The 17,560-nt window shown below is 38.5% G+C and overlaps 2 protein-coding genes and 2 pseudogenes across 3 annotated transcripts in view; 1 reads left to right on the top strand and 3 right to left on the bottom strand.

The window, feature by feature from the left end:
- Positions 1-12,385, bottom strand: part of LOC144637265 (serologically defined colon cancer antigen 8-like) — a 30,593-nt gene extending 18,208 nt beyond the window's left edge. For both annotated transcript variants that reach the window (XM_078496391.1, XM_078496390.1), the window contains exons 1-7: positions 12,250-12,385; positions 11,877-11,984; positions 11,232-11,314; positions 9,851-9,982; positions 8,999-9,124; positions 8,244-8,603; positions 7,558-7,611 (exon numbers count right to left, since the gene is read on the bottom strand). In XM_078496391.1, coding sequence (XP_078352517.1) covers positions 7,558-7,611; positions 8,244-8,603; positions 8,999-9,124; positions 9,851-9,982; positions 11,232-11,314; positions 11,877-11,984; positions 12,250-12,298 — 912 coding nt within the window. In that variant the 5' untranslated portion in view covers positions 12,299-12,385. The remainder of the gene's footprint in view (positions 1-7,557; positions 7,612-8,243; positions 8,604-8,998; positions 9,125-9,850; positions 9,983-11,231; positions 11,315-11,876; positions 11,985-12,249) is intronic.
- Positions 99-1,036, bottom strand: LOC144635452 (adenosine receptor A3-like; annotated as a pseudogene).
- Positions 4,417-6,029, bottom strand: LOC144635126 (melanocyte-stimulating hormone receptor-like; annotated as a pseudogene).
- LOC144637266 (nuclease EXOG, mitochondrial-like) lies at positions 12,352-16,831 on the top strand. The gene is made up of 3 exons (XM_078496392.1): positions 12,352-13,006; positions 14,373-14,581; positions 16,058-16,831. The coding sequence occupies exons 1-3, from the start codon at positions 12,478-12,480 to the stop codon at positions 16,529-16,531; spliced, it is 1,212 nt and encodes a 403-aa protein (XP_078352518.1). The 5' UTR covers positions 12,352-12,477; the 3' UTR covers positions 16,532-16,831.
- Positions 16,832-17,560: the final 729 nt, after the last annotated feature.

Raw genomic sequence — 17,560 nt, forward strand, 5'->3', positions numbered from 1 at the left:
TGAAAGCTACGAGTTTTACCCAATAAAATATTCTCCATAATTATCTTAATGTTCCAAATTTACTTTATGAGGAAAAATAGATGTAACTTGTCAATGAACTAACTCGATAAACAGCAAAGGGCGTCTCTGATTGTCTGCTTTTTTTTTACTTCGCTGATCTTCCAGCAGTAAAGAAACGGGTTTAACGACGAGTTTAAGTACACTATAGTGATAGTTAATTCCAACGCAAGTAAATTAGATGTACCATTTCTTAACCAAGGTGACATAATACCATATGGAAGATAACATACAACTAATGTCAACTGCACCCACAGTGCACTGGACACTGCCTTTCTGTATCGCGCTATGTTCAGTGGAATTGCCTGTCTCGGATGCTGTTGTTGAACATGGCCTTGTATTAGAGTTCTTTGACGACGGAGGGTGAAGAAAATGTTTGAGTACGAGTCGAGGCGATGGAGGTTACTACACAAACTGATATAATTATGTTGACAGCCCAAAACACTATAACTTGATTTACAAGGTGCGATGCCGCAGCGACAGTGGACACAACCCAAAAGGTAGCTACAATCACGTATGTTCGCTTCAAAGTTACAACTTGTCTGTATCTCACTCCTAGTAACAAGGCGAGAAGTCTGACCGCGCTTATTGAAGTCACTGTCAATAAAGAGACTAAAGACAAAGCATAACTTGCTAAGAAAGCGGAGCCTAATGCGTACCGACAAAGACTCCATTTTTCATGAAACAGGGACATCAAATAGGTAACAAATAGAGGCTGTGTAATGAGGCCAACACAGAGATCAGTTGTTGCCAGACAACGAAACAACAGTTTGGACGCCGGATGAAGGGAAGACTCTTTTGGCAGGGCAGCGAGGATCAGAGCGTTACCAAGTGAGGCAGTAATGGATAGAAAAATGTTGACTACTATAAAAGAAATCAACTCGCTGCGTATTTCACCTGACAAACTGGCGGAACACAGCAGTTGCATAAATGTTTCAGTCTTATTTCCACTTCCGGTAAAGTTTGCAGTTTTCTCCATTGCTCTGCAAGCGAGATCTTTAATTTTAAGGAAAGATGCTTAATCTGAATCCACGATGGATCATTCAATCACAGCTTTGGACACGGCCGTTTCCTGAGACGAATAATATTTACACCTTGGGATCTGCTTGTTATGTCTTCAAACTTGTCAAAGAAAAGCGAGATTATTAATTTAAAAGCAATATCGTTATATGACAAAAACGAGTCTTGCAGAGCAGCTGTTTATTGATTTGCAAAAAATAAAGTTCTCGAAAACGTTATTCAGATAAAATACCTGACGGTTATTTCATACAATAAACAAAAATGAATGTCATAAATAGTTCGGAGACAAAAGTATTTAAATTTTGTTGAGTGCAGACGTCCTGTTAAGAAATAATTTATGCAGAAGACTTGTTGGAGAATGACGTTTCGGCAGCCTAAAAGTAATTCATAAATAAAGTCAAACGGCAGGTTGACGATTATAAGACACAAGGATCCCACATGTTCTATTTCTTGGTGACAGCAATTTTTAGGCATCTTGAAGGGGATTTGCAAAGTACGAAGGCCGAACGGCAAACGTCCAACGCGATCGTGTAAAGTGCGTAAGAAACTGGACTACACAGTAAAGGGCAATTTTTTTACGCCCTATTCAATGGAACACTCTAATGCCAATTTCAAATCGCTTGTGCAAATAACTCGCATGTTCAGCGTAATATATTTGGATACCTCTTTAAAGGGTGAAGCAAATAAACAGGAGAGAGTTAAAAAAATGTTAAGGGTGTGCAACGGGTTGGTTCGAATTCACGTCAAGGCAATGCAATTTTTGAAGAAAATGGCTACGATAGGAACAAACGACACTATCTGAAAATGTTTCGTGAGGACTGATACAAAAAAGACACCCCGGTAGATTTGTTTATCGCCTGGATCGGTCGTGAAGACCTAAGCGCTGTACTCTATCTTTCTCTGTTCGAAAAAACCTGAATCAAGCAGAATTGAACAAACGTGTTTTTAGGATGCCTTTTTCTCCATGGAAAGCGAGTTTTCTTCAATTTTCATTTCAGAGTTTAGTAAATATGGGTACAAAGTTCGAAAGATGCTTCCAAATATTTATTGCATATGTTTTGCTGATATTTTGTGTTAAGGCCTGACTGAACTAGAAAACATTGTTTGTAGAGACAGTGTTGCGGAAGCAAATGTTTCCAAGTTTAGCCGCGAGGGAGACATATCTTTCGGAAGCAAATTTTGCTTCTTGAAAACAAGAAAATGTTTTTGCCTAAGGTCAAAAACACTTTTGCTTCCCAGACGCAAATTTTGCTTCCGAAACATGTTGCCTAGTTTCGCCCCCACGGAAGCAATGTTGACTAGTTTATGTGCATGTGTGACACTTTTGTTTCTGGAACAGTCCGGAACATATGTTTCCTCGTTTAGCCATAAGAGGAGTAGAACATTTCCATTGCTACCCACCTATTTACCCACCTAGGAAACCATCACAAGGAACAATGTTTCTACAACAATATTTCCTTGTTTAGCCAGGCCTTATCATGCAGGTTTCTTATTTTTTCTGGAGTGAAATTACAACGGTTTCAATCTACATTAAGTTGTTGCAATGAGTTATACCAGAAGAATCATAACAGCGGAGCTATCGTGCTGGAATTCGGCGAGAGTCCCATGCCTTAGAAAACTTGGTAAACCCATCGAGCTGTAAAATTTAGGTAATGACGACAGAGTACCTCCGCACGCCCGTCTCCCCTTCACGCTAACAAACACTACTGAATTGCCAAGCCTAGTTTTATGATGAAAATATGTTTCTACTTTCTAAACTAAACTTCTTGTCTTCCATAACGGGCTCGGAAAAATATTACGCAGCTCGAAGAAGGTGTATTTTATATCGTATCTAAGGGCCACCGTACTTTTAATATTTTGGCCGCTTATTTATCAAAACGAAAACATTGTAACCTCCAGTTAAAAAAGAAATTGCCTTTAGAAGGCTTGCCTACATCTATATATATTTTGAATGATGAATGCGACCTAATTTACACGACAAAGGATTAAATTGCTGGTTTTCACTGTCACGCGCTACAAGAAATAAATCCAAATCTTTTGAGTCAAAAAAAAAAGAAATCGTTTTTCAGGTTGTTTATTTCCTTGAAACAGGTTATTTCTCATTTTTTTCGCGATAAACAGACATTAATATTTCGGGGGGAAATACCACGCTTTGAATCTACTTTAAACGGTGAGGTTGAAATGGCGCTTAATAAAATTATACGAGTTGGTTCCAATAATCTGTGTCAGCAGCTTTCTCATATAAATGGGCAATACGACTTAATTTACATGATAAGTTAAGGTTAAAGGATTGTGTGGAGTCCAATTCGGTCTGTAATCATACGAATGATGAACAAAATCGGACGACCATGTAGCGGGAGTTCAATTTGTTTAATCCCGGCATAGCTAATCGAACGTTCGAAAATCGAACTCAATCGAACTCAATCAAACTCAATCCATGGATTGAGTTCGATTAAGTTCGGCAATCGAACGAAATCGAACATCGGACTTTCAGTGAGTTCGATTTCCGAACAAATCGAACTCAATCGAACCCAATCAATCAGATTGGGTTCGATTGAGTTGGTAACCGAATTATTAGTGGTTCGATTGAGTTCGATTGAATATTTTCCTTTTCGGTGAGTTCGATTTGGTTCGATTGCCGAACTCAATCCATGAATTGAGTTCGATTGGGTTCGATTGAGTTCGATTAAAATTTAGTTCGATTGGGTTCGATTTGCTATGCCGGGGTTTAATCACGAGTACGATTACAGACAGAATTGGACGACAAGTTATTTTCAATATTAGTCCTCATGAGAATAACAAAATTCGAGGAAAAAATTAAGACCAAGCGAAGCCTGTCAGTTGATGATTTATCATCACTATGATACAAAAAGCCATTTTATAAACTGAAGGTTTTAGGAATATCAAGGAGTATTCAGTCACAATAAGGAACCAATTAAAGAGCGCGCGCGTGGGCTGCTACGAACCTTGTTATTGGACACTTTGTTATTAGACATGGGTTATTGGAAACCTTGTTATTTGAGACCTTGTTATTGACACTTTGTTTTTGGACACTCAAGCTGCGCAGCTCCCATTTGGTAAAAAATAGGGCATACTAACAACCAATCAGATTCCAGAAATTTGTTATAGTTATAATAGGCCAATTCCGATATATTAATATTTTAATTGCTCCGGGTGGGGGAAAAAAAAAAAAAATTTTTTTTTTTATTTTTTTTTTTTAATATTGAGCAGAAAACACCCACAGTTTTGTTAATATTCGGCAATACAACGACTAAAACTGTCATTTAAACATGTTGACAGTTTTTTTTTTAATTATTTAACAAGCACTTTATTTGACAACGTGTCGTTTAATACAGCAGGTGACAATCTTTATTAAACGCTTCCTGTATACTAGAATCTTCTGGAATGTTCACCTTTAGCATAGACTACGCAACACATTTTAAAAGAGAAATCTACAGCTCTTAAATCGGTTTCCAACATGACGTACAAAGCTGAGGCAGCTAGAAGAAGAACTTTCAAGAAACCAAACCTTGCAAAAGCCTACTTCATTGCGATTTTGAAAGAAATAAGGCAGGGGATTTTAATTGTGAGCTCAAAGAAACAAACCAACAAAATATTCCCTAATATTCAGTGTAACACCTCCCAGTGTGATATTTAAGAAAAGCAATGTTCGCTGGAGGCATTGTATAATCTGAGTTTTACACTGTGACGAAATGACGGCTTTCAAGTAAACCTTTTTTTTTTTTTCGTTTGCCCTTTTAAAAAGGCTACAACAAGGTGGGAGTGTTAGTGAGCTACCAATTCTATTTGTATGACATGTAATATCTTTCAAAAGTATCTTAATTTCATTAACTTTTTTTGTAAGAAATAGCATGGACTGGAATGAAACTTGACAATGAACTAACTCTAAGAACAGCAAAGTGCGTCTCTGATTGTCTGCTTTACTGCTTGTTTTACTTCGCTGATCTTCCAGCAGTAAAGAAACGGGTTTAATGATGAGTTGAAAAAAACTAAAGTGATTGTAAATTCCGAGACCAGAAATAGCGATGAAGATAGCGTCCTATTCATGAGCAATGCTGACATTATACCAAATGGAAGATAACAAACAATTAATGTCAACTGCACCCACAGTGCACTGGACACTGCCTTTCTGTATCGCGCTATGTTCAGTGGAATTATTTCAGATTGGCTCGGTTGTTGTTGTTGTTGAACATGGTCTTGTACTTGAGTTTGATGATGACGAAGTGTGACGAAAATCTTCGAGTATGAGACGATTGAGGTTACTACGCATAAAAGTATACCTATTTTTCCACTCCAAGAGGATATTTGGTGATTTCCAATATACGATGTCCCAGCGACAAAGCTCAAAACCCAAAAGCTAACTACAATCACATATATTCGCTTCAAAGTTACAAATTGTCTGTATCTCAGTCCCAACAACAGTGCGAGAAGTCTGTCCGCGCTTATTGCAGTCATTGTCAATAAAGAGACTCCAGATAAAGAATAGCCCACTACGAAACAGGAGTCTAATGCGTAGCGACAAAGATACCAATTTTCATAAACCAGGGACATTAAATGGATAATAACAAGAGGCTGTGCAATAAGACCAACGCAGAAATCAGTTGTTGCCAGACAACGAAACAACAGTTTGGACGGCGGATGAAGGGAAGACTCCTTTCACAGGGCAACCAAGATCAGAGTATTCCCCACAAATGCAGTAATACATAGAAAAGTATTGAATGCTAAAATACAGATCAACTGTCGGTGTATTTCACCTGTCAAACTGGCGGAACATAGCTGTTGCAGAAATGTTTCAGTCTGCTTTCCATCTTCAGTAAAGTTTGTTATCGCCATTGTTCTGTAAGTGCGATCGGTAGTTTTGGTGAAAGAAGATTTATCACTCAATCGGGCCGAAGTTTTATGCACGGCAGCGTATTAGCGGTGTTAATAACATCTACCTTCATGCAGACTTGTCATTGTATGTGCACTCACATTCATGTGTTTTGACATTTAAAAACACCTCATATCAACTGCGGAATAATTTAATAAATGCTCACATTGGGCTTGCTTCCCACGTAGTAGTTTTTAGGGGCGATCGCGTTTCACTCCTCCCCATACATGAAGAGGAGGAGTGAAACACGATAGCCTCTTAAAACGACTGCGTGCACGTAAAAGGCTAAAATAGGACCTGCTGGTAACAAAAAACTAGATCACTCACTTTACACACAGCGGCTACATTACATGGAAATTTGGGTTTTTTTTGCTTTTTTTTTTACTTGCAAAAAAAATCGGACGTTTAAGTTTTGGACACTTTTTATCTCATTTCGGACAAATTCCGTCCATGCATTCGCACAAAAATTTCGGACATTTTGCTGAAACATAGCTTAAGTAAATTTATGCCTGCCTACAAAGCATGAATTAGACTTCAACAACATCTGTAAACATGATAGTTTTACTGCATCCAAAAGGTCTTTTACAACTATCAAGCCGTTAGATATCTCAGGCTTTGTCTCAACTGTGGATCGTTTCATAAAGGAGGCTAACAGCTTTGGAACTCAAATCTCTGCCATCTCAAAACCCTTTTCTGTATCATCAGGTTTGTTTGCCCGCCGGCTGTTTTGCTGTGTGCAAAAAATTCGGACGCTTAAAAAATTCCGGACGGTTCTATTTTCGGACACTTTTTTGTTCGAAATTAAAATCGTCCGGGTTTTTTTTCTTATGCTTAATCCTAGCAAGGAATAACCATAAGCAAAAGCATAAGCTTAATATGCTTTTGCTTGAGGTGACATGAATTATTTAAAAAAATATATTTATCAAATTGAAAAGGAACTTGTTTTGCAGAGTTTTTTTTAGTTTCTTGTTCTCCCTTCATGGTGGGAAACGGGCATTAATACGGCAGAGTGAATATACATGTACCTTTGTCTGAATCTACTACTACTTGTGAGGAAAAATTAGGGGTGAGTTTCTTGGTTGAGTGATTAATTGACAAAATAAGTGAAATTATTTTGCACGGCGGAGAGATACAAGCAATGACAGGATCCTCATCGTGTGGCCAGCAATTTAAGCAATTGGAAAAAAAGAAGCCTGAAAAAAAAAACCTGGCTTCAACGGTATTCGAATATGCAACATTCGCGATACTGGTACAGTCGGTACCCTACCAACTTTGCTATGGAGCCATTTTGTGGGTTCTATACCACAATGACGTAGATGCCAGAATCCTTAAGAGGAAAGATAGAACCCACAAATACGACCTGGCTCCTAATGTGTGGCTTTCAAGCTCATGTGGTAGAGCATCGCACCGTATTACAGGGAACACGGTTCCGAATCTCGTTGAAGCCCTGATTTTTTTTTTTTTTTCAGGCTTCTTTTCTCCAATTGCTTAAATTGGGTGAGGATCGTGTCATTGGTTGAGTGATAAAGTGTTCAGTGCTTTCCAAAAGTGTTTGGAGAAAGAGGTTTGATTGTATTTGTGTCACTTACCATTTCTCCTTCAAGTTGATTGACAAATTTCCTTTCATTGGCGGACATAAATAGCTGTTGGGGGTGTAATGACAACACATTGTTATCGAAAAGCTGATCAACATAAGCACATAATTATTCTTGATCATTTTGCAATGCGTTATTAATAAATTATGATTATAAATACATTGTACAGTGACTGCATGATTGACAATAAATGACCGTACATGTACCGTATTTATTCGATTAAGCGCCCTGGGGCTTTGGACGAGTGGGGCCGAGGTGGGCGCATTCAAGGCGGGCGAATGTTCACGATTTCAGCAAATAGTAAGATCGTAAAAAACAATAAATAATAACAAAACGTGAAGATGTACCAGAATTTTACTTTTATTAAAAGTTTCTGTAAATACTAAGAAAACTCGGTCATGGGGGAAGTAGTAGTACACATGAGTCAATCAATAACCAATACTCCTCTTGTGCACTAAGTTTTTGTGGGGTGGAGGGGGGCGCACGGCTGGCACATTACTTTTCCTGCCTTCAGGGGGCCGGGGGCGCCGAGGTTGAGGCTTAATCGAATAAATACGGTAAATCTTGTTTTGCTGCTTCTATTATTATATCAGAAGCAGAAGCAGATAATTATTATTACAGCAAGCAGTAATAATAAGCATCACATAGTTACATATTATTTATTATTACGTATATAATACCTGTGAATCAAGGGTATCCATTCCAAAAGACGTTTCTATGGTAGACCTGTGCAACACAGTTGGCATAAGTGCCTTTCTAGGATCACGTTCCTTAGCCACACTTTGTGTCTCCCTGTCTGTGCCCCTTGAATCCCTTTCTGTATCATCTAGATTTTGTCCCTTTGCTCTCGGCAATTCCTTGTCTGTGTTTCCAGTACCCCTCTCTGTACTTGCCTTGCTGCGTGAGTGACCTGTGACACCACTGTCCTCAGTGTCTTGATCGTCATCATCATCATCATACCCAGCGCTTCTAGTCACCTGGCGCACCCTCTGTTTTTGATCACCTGAAGTGTCCTCTTGGGCATGTGATGGAAGCTCATCCTGATGGGGAATCAGTACATGTAAACATTCCTGATCATAATTATGTCGAGTTATCAAGGGTTCGAGTTACCCAGGGTAAAATTATAGTAATGTCTGATGGAAATCCAGGGAAAATCGATTTTGGTTTGAGTAAGCGGGAGGTTAGCGAGGGGTCACGTTGTCAGGAGTTGATTGTATTTAAATTAACCAATGGGCCTATTACATACATACTTTTTAAAAGGGTACTTATTTTTTATAAAATGAAAAAAAAATGAAAAAATGAGTGAAGTACATTCTGTATACAAAAAATGATGTCAGAGATAATTTAATGTCATAAATGTGATATTGGAATGATGAATATAAGTCAGTGTGAACAGTGCACTTATTAGTTGGCAAGTGTCATTATTATATTGTACCTCACATTCAGTTTGTTTTTCTGCCGACAGCACTTGAGTGATGGCTTGTGTCTTGAGCTGATCAAAGAGAGTCTCGTTTTCTGTAATCACAAGTTCTGCACGTTGCTTTAAGGACTCTAAGGCATCCTGGATGGACAAAAAAAGCCACACAGGCATTAACAAAAATTGTATCAATATATAAATGATAACAAAAAGTAAGTGCGCCTAATGGTTTAAAAGCACATTCCAACCAGGACTCTGGATTGAGAGAACTGGTTTCAAGCCCTGGATTAGGGTTAATGCAAACCATGGTTGATGAGCAGAACACCTTGATTTTGCTCATGAATGTCGGCTGTATCCAGTTTAGGCCCAGTTGTAAAGAGGGCAGATAATGCTATCCACCAGACAAATTGCTTTCATGACCAGTGTTTTGTCACCGAGAATTAACTTAAGGCATTTATTCTTAAGTAAACTGGACATCATGTAAAATTGCCTTCAAATTGAAGGAAACCTCAAAATAGTGCAGTTTACCAACTGAAGTAAAGGAAAGAAAAACACCATATTCTAGGTTATTAGTAATAAATTAAAAAGAAACTTGTAAGGATGTCTACAATGAGAAAGCTAAGACTACTTAAGATGGATTATAACATATTAAGATTGACAAACTTGAAAAAGTTGAGCTAAATTTTTTAAGATGTGACATTTTTGACACGCAGCTCCTTGAAGTGCCTGCCACATCTACATGCACCTTCCAATAGAGCAAACCCCTTATTTTTATCATAGCAACTATACTAAGGTGCTGTTTTTCCCTGTACACATGTACATACAGTTGCAGTGACACCACTCACTGTCCAATCATGAATGTAAACTCACCTTGTAAAACTCAACTTGGCCCTCAAGATGTTGTAAAATAGCAAACTGGTTGTTTAAAAGGTGAGTAACTTCATCTGCATTGGGTAAAAAGCTTCTCTCTGGTGACATGGGCTGTCTGTTAGAAGCTCCACCCTGCAGTATAGAAATTAACCAATAAGACTGATATTAAGCATTTTCTGAAGGCTATACATGTCTATATTCACTCCACGCTTGTCTGTTATCAGATGGTTTGTTATCTTTCATGTTAGAAGGTACATGTAGCATGGAATCTTGATTGAGGCCTGAACTGCAATAAATTTGAACTACTGGTAGATTGTTAAACTCACAGACTGATTAAAATAGTTCTTTGAGCATATCTGTTTAGAGTGCACAGTAAAATGGGCCCTGCTCCCTTGCATGTACAAGTTTTGACATATAATATTATATACAATCTGGTTGAAATCATACAATGTCATGTATCAATTTATTTAGCAGTGTACAATAAATTATTACTGACAATCTTTTTAGGATCCCTTCGGGTCCCTACTAGGAATGGATCCTTCCTGAAAATCCCATGAGCACAATATGTAGGATCCTAGTTAACCTGCTAGCCTAGGGTTGGATCCTAAGGGAATTTTATAACCTTATTCTTACTAATTTTTGCGAGTACTAATTTTCGCGATTTCAAAATAATCATGAAATTTACTATGTGCAAAAAAAAACCATTGTGCACAATTTAAACACGCAAAATTAATACCAATTATTACATACCGGTATACAAGAAAAAAATTTATATATGTATGTTTGGAACTGCACCTATCTACCTTTTAAATATCTTTCTGTCTTTAAATATCTTTCTGTCTCCAATTACTGTTTCAAGCTTGTAAATTGGTCCAAAACCTCTTTAGTGCAGTTACTTTAAGTTTCCGTTTACAGGCTCTTTGTAGTTACATTGAGCCAGACATTTGTGTATTTCCAGTGGTTCCTTTGTCTTTTGACGACTGATCCATAACACACTGAATACACTTTTTCTCAATTATTTTTTCTTGCAATCGCGAAAATAAAGCTCAAAATTTGGCTCTCGAATTTTTGTGAAATTAAGTAAACGCAAAAATTAGTAAGAATAGTAAGGTACATGTATTAACTTGCAAGATCTTCCGGTAGGATCCTGTGCAGAATATCTAGTGCTAGGGAATCATTATGTAAAATTAATGTCACATTGAGAGATTATGTTTTATTGTGTGTCATCTCAACAGTGTATGATTAATTTTGTTCACCTAAAATATTATTTAGCCTGCAAATGCAGATATATTTTTGGCTGTATTTTCTCTCCACTGAAAAGTAACCTTTCATCAGAGAGAAACAACGTCTGCATTTGCTGCTAATATTACTTGGCACTCACTGATTTAGAGTTAAAGGTTGGATTTCTTGTTTCAAATATCTTAGCCTCATCATATTGTTGGATTAATGTCTTCAATCTTGTAACTGAAAGCAAAACAAACAAACAATTTAAAGAGCCATTGTTATGACAATTTTATGTCATTCTTGTTTTTTAAGTCGAGAAATAAGTCTCTGAGTCAATAATTTCTTGTTTTCCAACTGCAACCTCAAATTTTAGCTACATGTACATGAAGTAAGAAAACATTTTGATGAGTTCACGACGTAGCTTATTGTTTTTTCATTGTTAATGCTAAACATGCTTTTATAAAGCAAAACAAGCATGTGTTTCGCATATGAGTCGGTTGATTATCTCTGACCAGTATTGTACATGTAAATTGTGCTGTTCCAGAAAATATCCACACCTTCCCCACAGAAGTATCTTGGTTTGAACTTTCCCATCTCCTTTTGAAAGTACAGTTTTGCTTCATATATATTTTGGCTTCTGAAACCCCCATCCACCTTGGAATTTCTTAAGACCTTACTTGGGGTGGATATAGACTGACATTTACTGAAACTGCACAATTATCAGCAAGGTGATAAAGAACTGACAAAAGCAGTGTTCATGTACATCATGCCAGTTAAGTTAAAGTGACAGAATTATGTGTACCTGCTGAGTTATAGGCATCCCCTTGATAGAGAGATCTCTTGGAAGCAGAAGATTTGACTGGTGAGTTTAGTGCATATCTAAGCGGACCCAAGCTTTGAGAAGCCCTCTCTATACAAAAAAGACACATAGACAAAATAATTATACATGTATATACATGATTGTGTAGAAAAATTCAAATGATATTGCAAAATCGGTATACAAACATCCTAAAATACTTTTAGTAGATAATGCTATCTACCATATCATTAAACTTTCAGTAAAATTATACTAGTGAACACACTTCAAAACAGTGATACAATCATTCGATCTGTGTTTTATCTGTCCAAATATTAATTTCCCAACAGCTAAAAACCAGATGATTTAAATCACCTACCTCGAATTGCTTTCTGGTAGTCTGAAATCGGTTCATCGATATCAAACATATCACCTTGAAACCTTGCTAAACCATTTATGAGCTGACATAGAACAAGCTTCTCGCAAAATTCGTAAAATGTTCCATATAAAGTCTTTACAAACACAAAACAACGGTTTCAGACAGGCACTGCCAAACGCTTGAGCCCGCGATTGACCGTCTCACCCCAGTCTTCTTACAGTTTCCAAGATGGCCGCTTGGATGACGAAACTTCGCTCGCAGTTCAAAGGCTTTGGCAACATTTTAACTGGGATAATCGTGGGTGCTGGCTTGACAAAAATATATTATGAGACCTCTGATACAGAGAAAGGCAATGTATCCGCTAAGAAGGAAATCGAGGAAATCGTAGCAAGGCACGACAATCTTAAGCAGGGACGCGATCTGAGGACCATCAGCCCTCTTCGAGTCGAAACACATGCTCACCAAGTGGACGAATTTTCAGAAAACAGTGACACTGAAGACGATAAGCTGTTAAAATATGGCCTTCCACAGCGTTCGCCGGATTACTTGCGGTATAAAAATCATGTCTTGTGTTATGATCAAGCGAAGAAAATTCCACGGTGGGTTCTGGAACATTTGACACGCGACAAAGTGAAAGGACACGCGAACAGGATACACTCGGCCTTTAAACCAGATCTGAACATCCCAGCGGTTTTTCAGTCAAATAATGACGACTACTGGGACAGTGGCTGGTCAAGGGGGCACATGGCGCCTGCAAGTTAGTACTGCACTCAGTGCTCTAGTTATAAAGTTGACATACCGCATCTACGGGCCATTCCATTTTATATCCACCCCCCCCCCCCCCCTGTTGACGAGGTAAGTCAAAATTAACCCCCTAAGAAAAAAAGATCAAAGGGCCGACATGATGCCCCCCTCAGAAAAACCCGATATTTTCTTAACTCCATCAGAAAAAAGACCACTTTTGCTGATTTTTTACTTACCCACTCAGAAAAAATCAAAAGTGCCGACATATTTTAGACCTCTTAAGAAAAATTCGTCAGGGGTGTGTGAATTTTTTTTTGGAATGGCCCTACATGTACATGTACATGTAGATGCGATCTGTAACAATGGTCGCCAGGGTGACGAGACATGCGATGTAAAAAATGTATTTTTTTGTGAAGGTGAAAATCAGAGAACCTGCAGAGAAAAACCCTTTGAGCAAGTATTAGACTGCAAGCAGTCAGTTTTTGTTCCTGAAATCCTATGTGCTACAGGAAAAGCCAAAAATATCTAATTAAATAATTAATAAATGAGGGGGGGAAACAATGAGTGAAGGGCGTGAGACACTTAAACGCATCTGTGTTTTTTTTATATATATCTTTGAAGAAAGAGACTGCTCGCAGTCTACAGCAAGGACAAGAACCAATAATAAATTTATTGGTTAAAACCCAAATATGATACCAGGTTCAGGATTCAAACCCAGGCCACATTGGTGGGAGGCAAATACTCCCACCAATGTTCCACTCCTGCTTCCCTGGCTTGCATGCAATCCATGCGAGCCATTAGCCATTTTTATTGTACAGTGTAAGGTGCCCCAGTCATTCTGAATTGCACTCCAGTCAACTTTTTGAGATGCAAGCTACACATAGCACTCCGGTTTACCATTTTTCTTGCCTGATCAGTCCATGTGGAGATTTATACTTTTTCCCAAGCCCAAGACTGATCTACGACTTTAAAGGAGATTAAGATTCCAAGAAGGCGTTACAAAAAAATTGGAGATGACTAGACACCTGAAATTTGACCAAAATTCTGCAAGACTGGCACTGTATTAATAGGACCATTACACCACCCCTAGTCTACACTGCCGACCCAGTTTGACATTCTTTTTATTTTTTTGATGTGCAGCCCTAAACAAGATCTTGACAGCTAAATAATTGGCATTCTCTCTTGAACACCTTACATGAGACCAAAAGCTGATATTAATTTACACCCCAAAGCGAGAGGACGAGCATCCGGAGCCATCCTCCTTCCTTTCACATCATATGGGAGTCCATGCATTTGTAGAGTCAAAGTGGGTTTGTGGGCATTGCTGGAATTGACTGATGCGTTATATGTAATACTGTTTTGAAATTATTTTCTTTCAGGTAACAACAAGCATAATCAAGATGCGATGAATGAGACATTCTACTTGTCAAACATTGTACCTCAGGACCTGGATAACAATTCCAACTTTTGGTACAGACTGGAAGCTTACTGCAGAAGCTTAACAAAGAGATACTCTGATGTTTACATTGTGTCTGGACCATTGTATCTACCAAGGGAAGAAGATGGAAAGAAGATTGTTAAATATCAGGTTGAGTATGCTTACTTGTAGTTATTTGGCCAAGACACTTTACTCTTACAGTGCATCTACCCACCAGGGCCGGGTTGTTTAAAGCATAATTTAAGCTAATTCAGGATTAGTTTGAATTTTTAATTCAGTTTGTTGACGTTTTAGTCAGGTTTTTGGTTGACATTTTCTGTACTCCAATCAGACATATCTCAAATGGCACTAAACATGAGGAGTAAAATCCCTTTTATACAAGAGAAATAAAACCCTCTATTAACTTGAATCTTGGGCTAGAGTTATTCTACATACGAGTTCCTGGCCTGGGTTGTTCGGAAGGAGAATAGATACTGGTGTTTACATCAGTAGGGCAGTCTGTAGCAATCCTGCAATTGACTATCATCCCATTCAAGGGGAAGTGGAAATACTCCTAGTCACTTAAAGCTATGGAAACTGGAATAAGCTCTGGCAAGATGGGACACTCTGCCCCTATATCAACGTCACCTATACACTAAACAATGTATTAAGTGGGTTCATTTACACTAGTAACTGTGTTGTATGTTACATTATTTTGTAATCACATGCACGTTTAGTACAATATAAGTTTTGTGATGTGTTAAAATTTTATTCACATTGCACTTTCCCTCAAAATTAATGTAAACACAACACAACATAAGGTAAACAAGCAAACATTGGGGTAATGATAAACCAAAAGGAAAGTAACCTGCAATCAGGCTTTCTTTTTTGATCACTCCGCCATGAGAAAAATAACGCCTGATTGCAGGTTAAATTAGGGAAAAGCCTGCTGTCGAGCTAAGTGGCCTATCAGGGCGGAGCTTATCCCGGTTTCTGTAGCATTAAGTGGCTAGGAGTATTTCTACTCCCCCCTGGATGGGATGCTAATCCATCGCACGGTTACCCCCCAGCAGTAAATTCGCCGGTACCCATTTATACACCTGGCCCCAGTGGTTGAAAGGGTGGGTAACACTATCCACCGGATAAATCACTATCCAGTGGATATAACGGTCGTACAAAACCAACTTCCCTATCCACTGGATAGTGATTTATCCGGTGGATAGCGTTATCCACCCTTTGAACAACTGGGCCTTGGGTGGAGAGAGGCATGGTGAGAGTAAAGTGTCTTGCCTAAGAACACAACGTAGTGCCCCGGCCATGTCTCGAAGCCGGACCGCTCGATCTGGAGTCTGACGCACTAACCATTAGGCCACCGTGGCTCGCAATGATAAACCAAGAATTGTTAAAATTGGGAAAGCTACCGTTAGGCTAAATTGCGACCAACAAACTTTTAAAGATTAGGCTGGGCTAGATTTTATCAACGTATGCCATCCACGACTTACAATGTAGGTCCATAATGATTATTCAGTAACAAAATATGTTACTTTGCACTGTATACCGGTAGTTTACGGTGATGTGTGTGATGTTGCAAGCAAAAATCCAATAAGAGCTTAATCTTTAAGGTGGTGTTTTACTCTTTGTCCTTAGGTTATAGGTGATAACAACGTCGCAGTACCAACACACTTGTACAAAGTTATTTTGGCTGAAGACGACAACAAAGAATCAGTTCTCGGGTCTTTTGTTGTACCAAACGAGCCGGTGAGCTTCGACCATAAATTACAGGAATTCCAAGTTCCTTTGGACGTTTTAGCGCAATATTCAGGCTTGGTATTTTTCCCTGCCTTTAATGCTGGCAAGGCAAACGACCTCTGTTTAACGGACGGCTGTAAGATGCTTTCCAAAGAGCGAATGGACATGATCGTGTTTGGTCGACGCCTGCGAAACGCTACCAGTTCAGAACTTTTGGAAAATGTTTGGAAGGAGATGAAAGATAACAAACTTACACCGGATAATTTTACGATAGATTTATACGAGGCAAGGAAGAAAGAACTACAAGAACAAGAAATTGAGTTGGCAAAAGTGAATGAAGAAGAGGAGGGGAAAGGAGAAAATGAAAGATGAAAATACACAGAGTTCAAAAACTATTTTGATATTCACAATGACAATAATAATCTTAATTTGACTCAAAACAGAATGAAAATACTGAATCACAAAAAAAATGTGTAGGACTACATCATAATATTATGCACAGTTAGGTATCTGGTGAAACTGTAAATCCAATTATTAATTATTCTGAATGCTAAATGAACCGTTGGGTTTTCGAGCTGGCTTCAAGCCTTTTCATGTCCATTTGAAATGGGAGTGGAAAAATGAAGGTAACCTTGATCGTTTAAAAAATGCAATAAATGTCGAGAAATAAAATGTATGTTCGGTAAATCTTCTTGAAAGCTGGTAGACTGTGTACCCAACAACTCGTACAGAACGAACAAAGTCTGCGAGACAAACGATTCCTTCCGAGATTAAAAAGCCTTGTGCACGTACTTGTATAGAATATGCATTGAATATTGGTTATATTCGATTTGTTTTTTGTCAAACGCTCTCGCATGTAATAAGCGAACAAGGGTACAGTTTCCTTTAGCTTCCTTTCGCGTGTTCTCCCTTGGCTAACAGAATGCTACTTCTGTCTCGTGGACGGAACTTTGATCAAAACTTTTTTAATTCAGATCTGACTCGCTAGCTGAGTACAAACTATGGAAAAAAATGATAAACAACGGAAGCCAATCTCTTTTTATGCCCGGACACATTAACGTCTCTGTTGCATCACAAGCACTTTCCCTCCTACCACATTACGACGACATTTAACCACTTTGCAATATAAATCCGGGAGCGGTCTCTATCGCCGGAAGTTGGTTAGATGTTGCTCTTATATAGAGATTGAACGTCACTAGAGCACCACGCTGTTTCCGGCCCCTAGTTCTGCGTGTGTACCAGGATTCGCTCTCGACCCGTTTCTTCATTTTCAGCCTAAGTACAGACGGTTTGCAGCTCAAAGTGTTTTCTTTTTCTTTTCCAGTTGAAAAGATGCTTAAGGAGTGGATGATTTTTATTACGCGACGAATTGGTTTAAGCTTCTCACTGGCCGTTTTCACA

This window comes from Oculina patagonica, chromosome 13 (assembly GCF_052425735.1).
Source record: "Oculina patagonica isolate OP01 chromosome 13, crgOcupat, whole genome shotgun sequence".
Taxonomy (NCBI): domain Eukaryota; kingdom Metazoa; phylum Cnidaria; class Anthozoa; order Scleractinia; family Oculinidae; genus Oculina; species Oculina patagonica.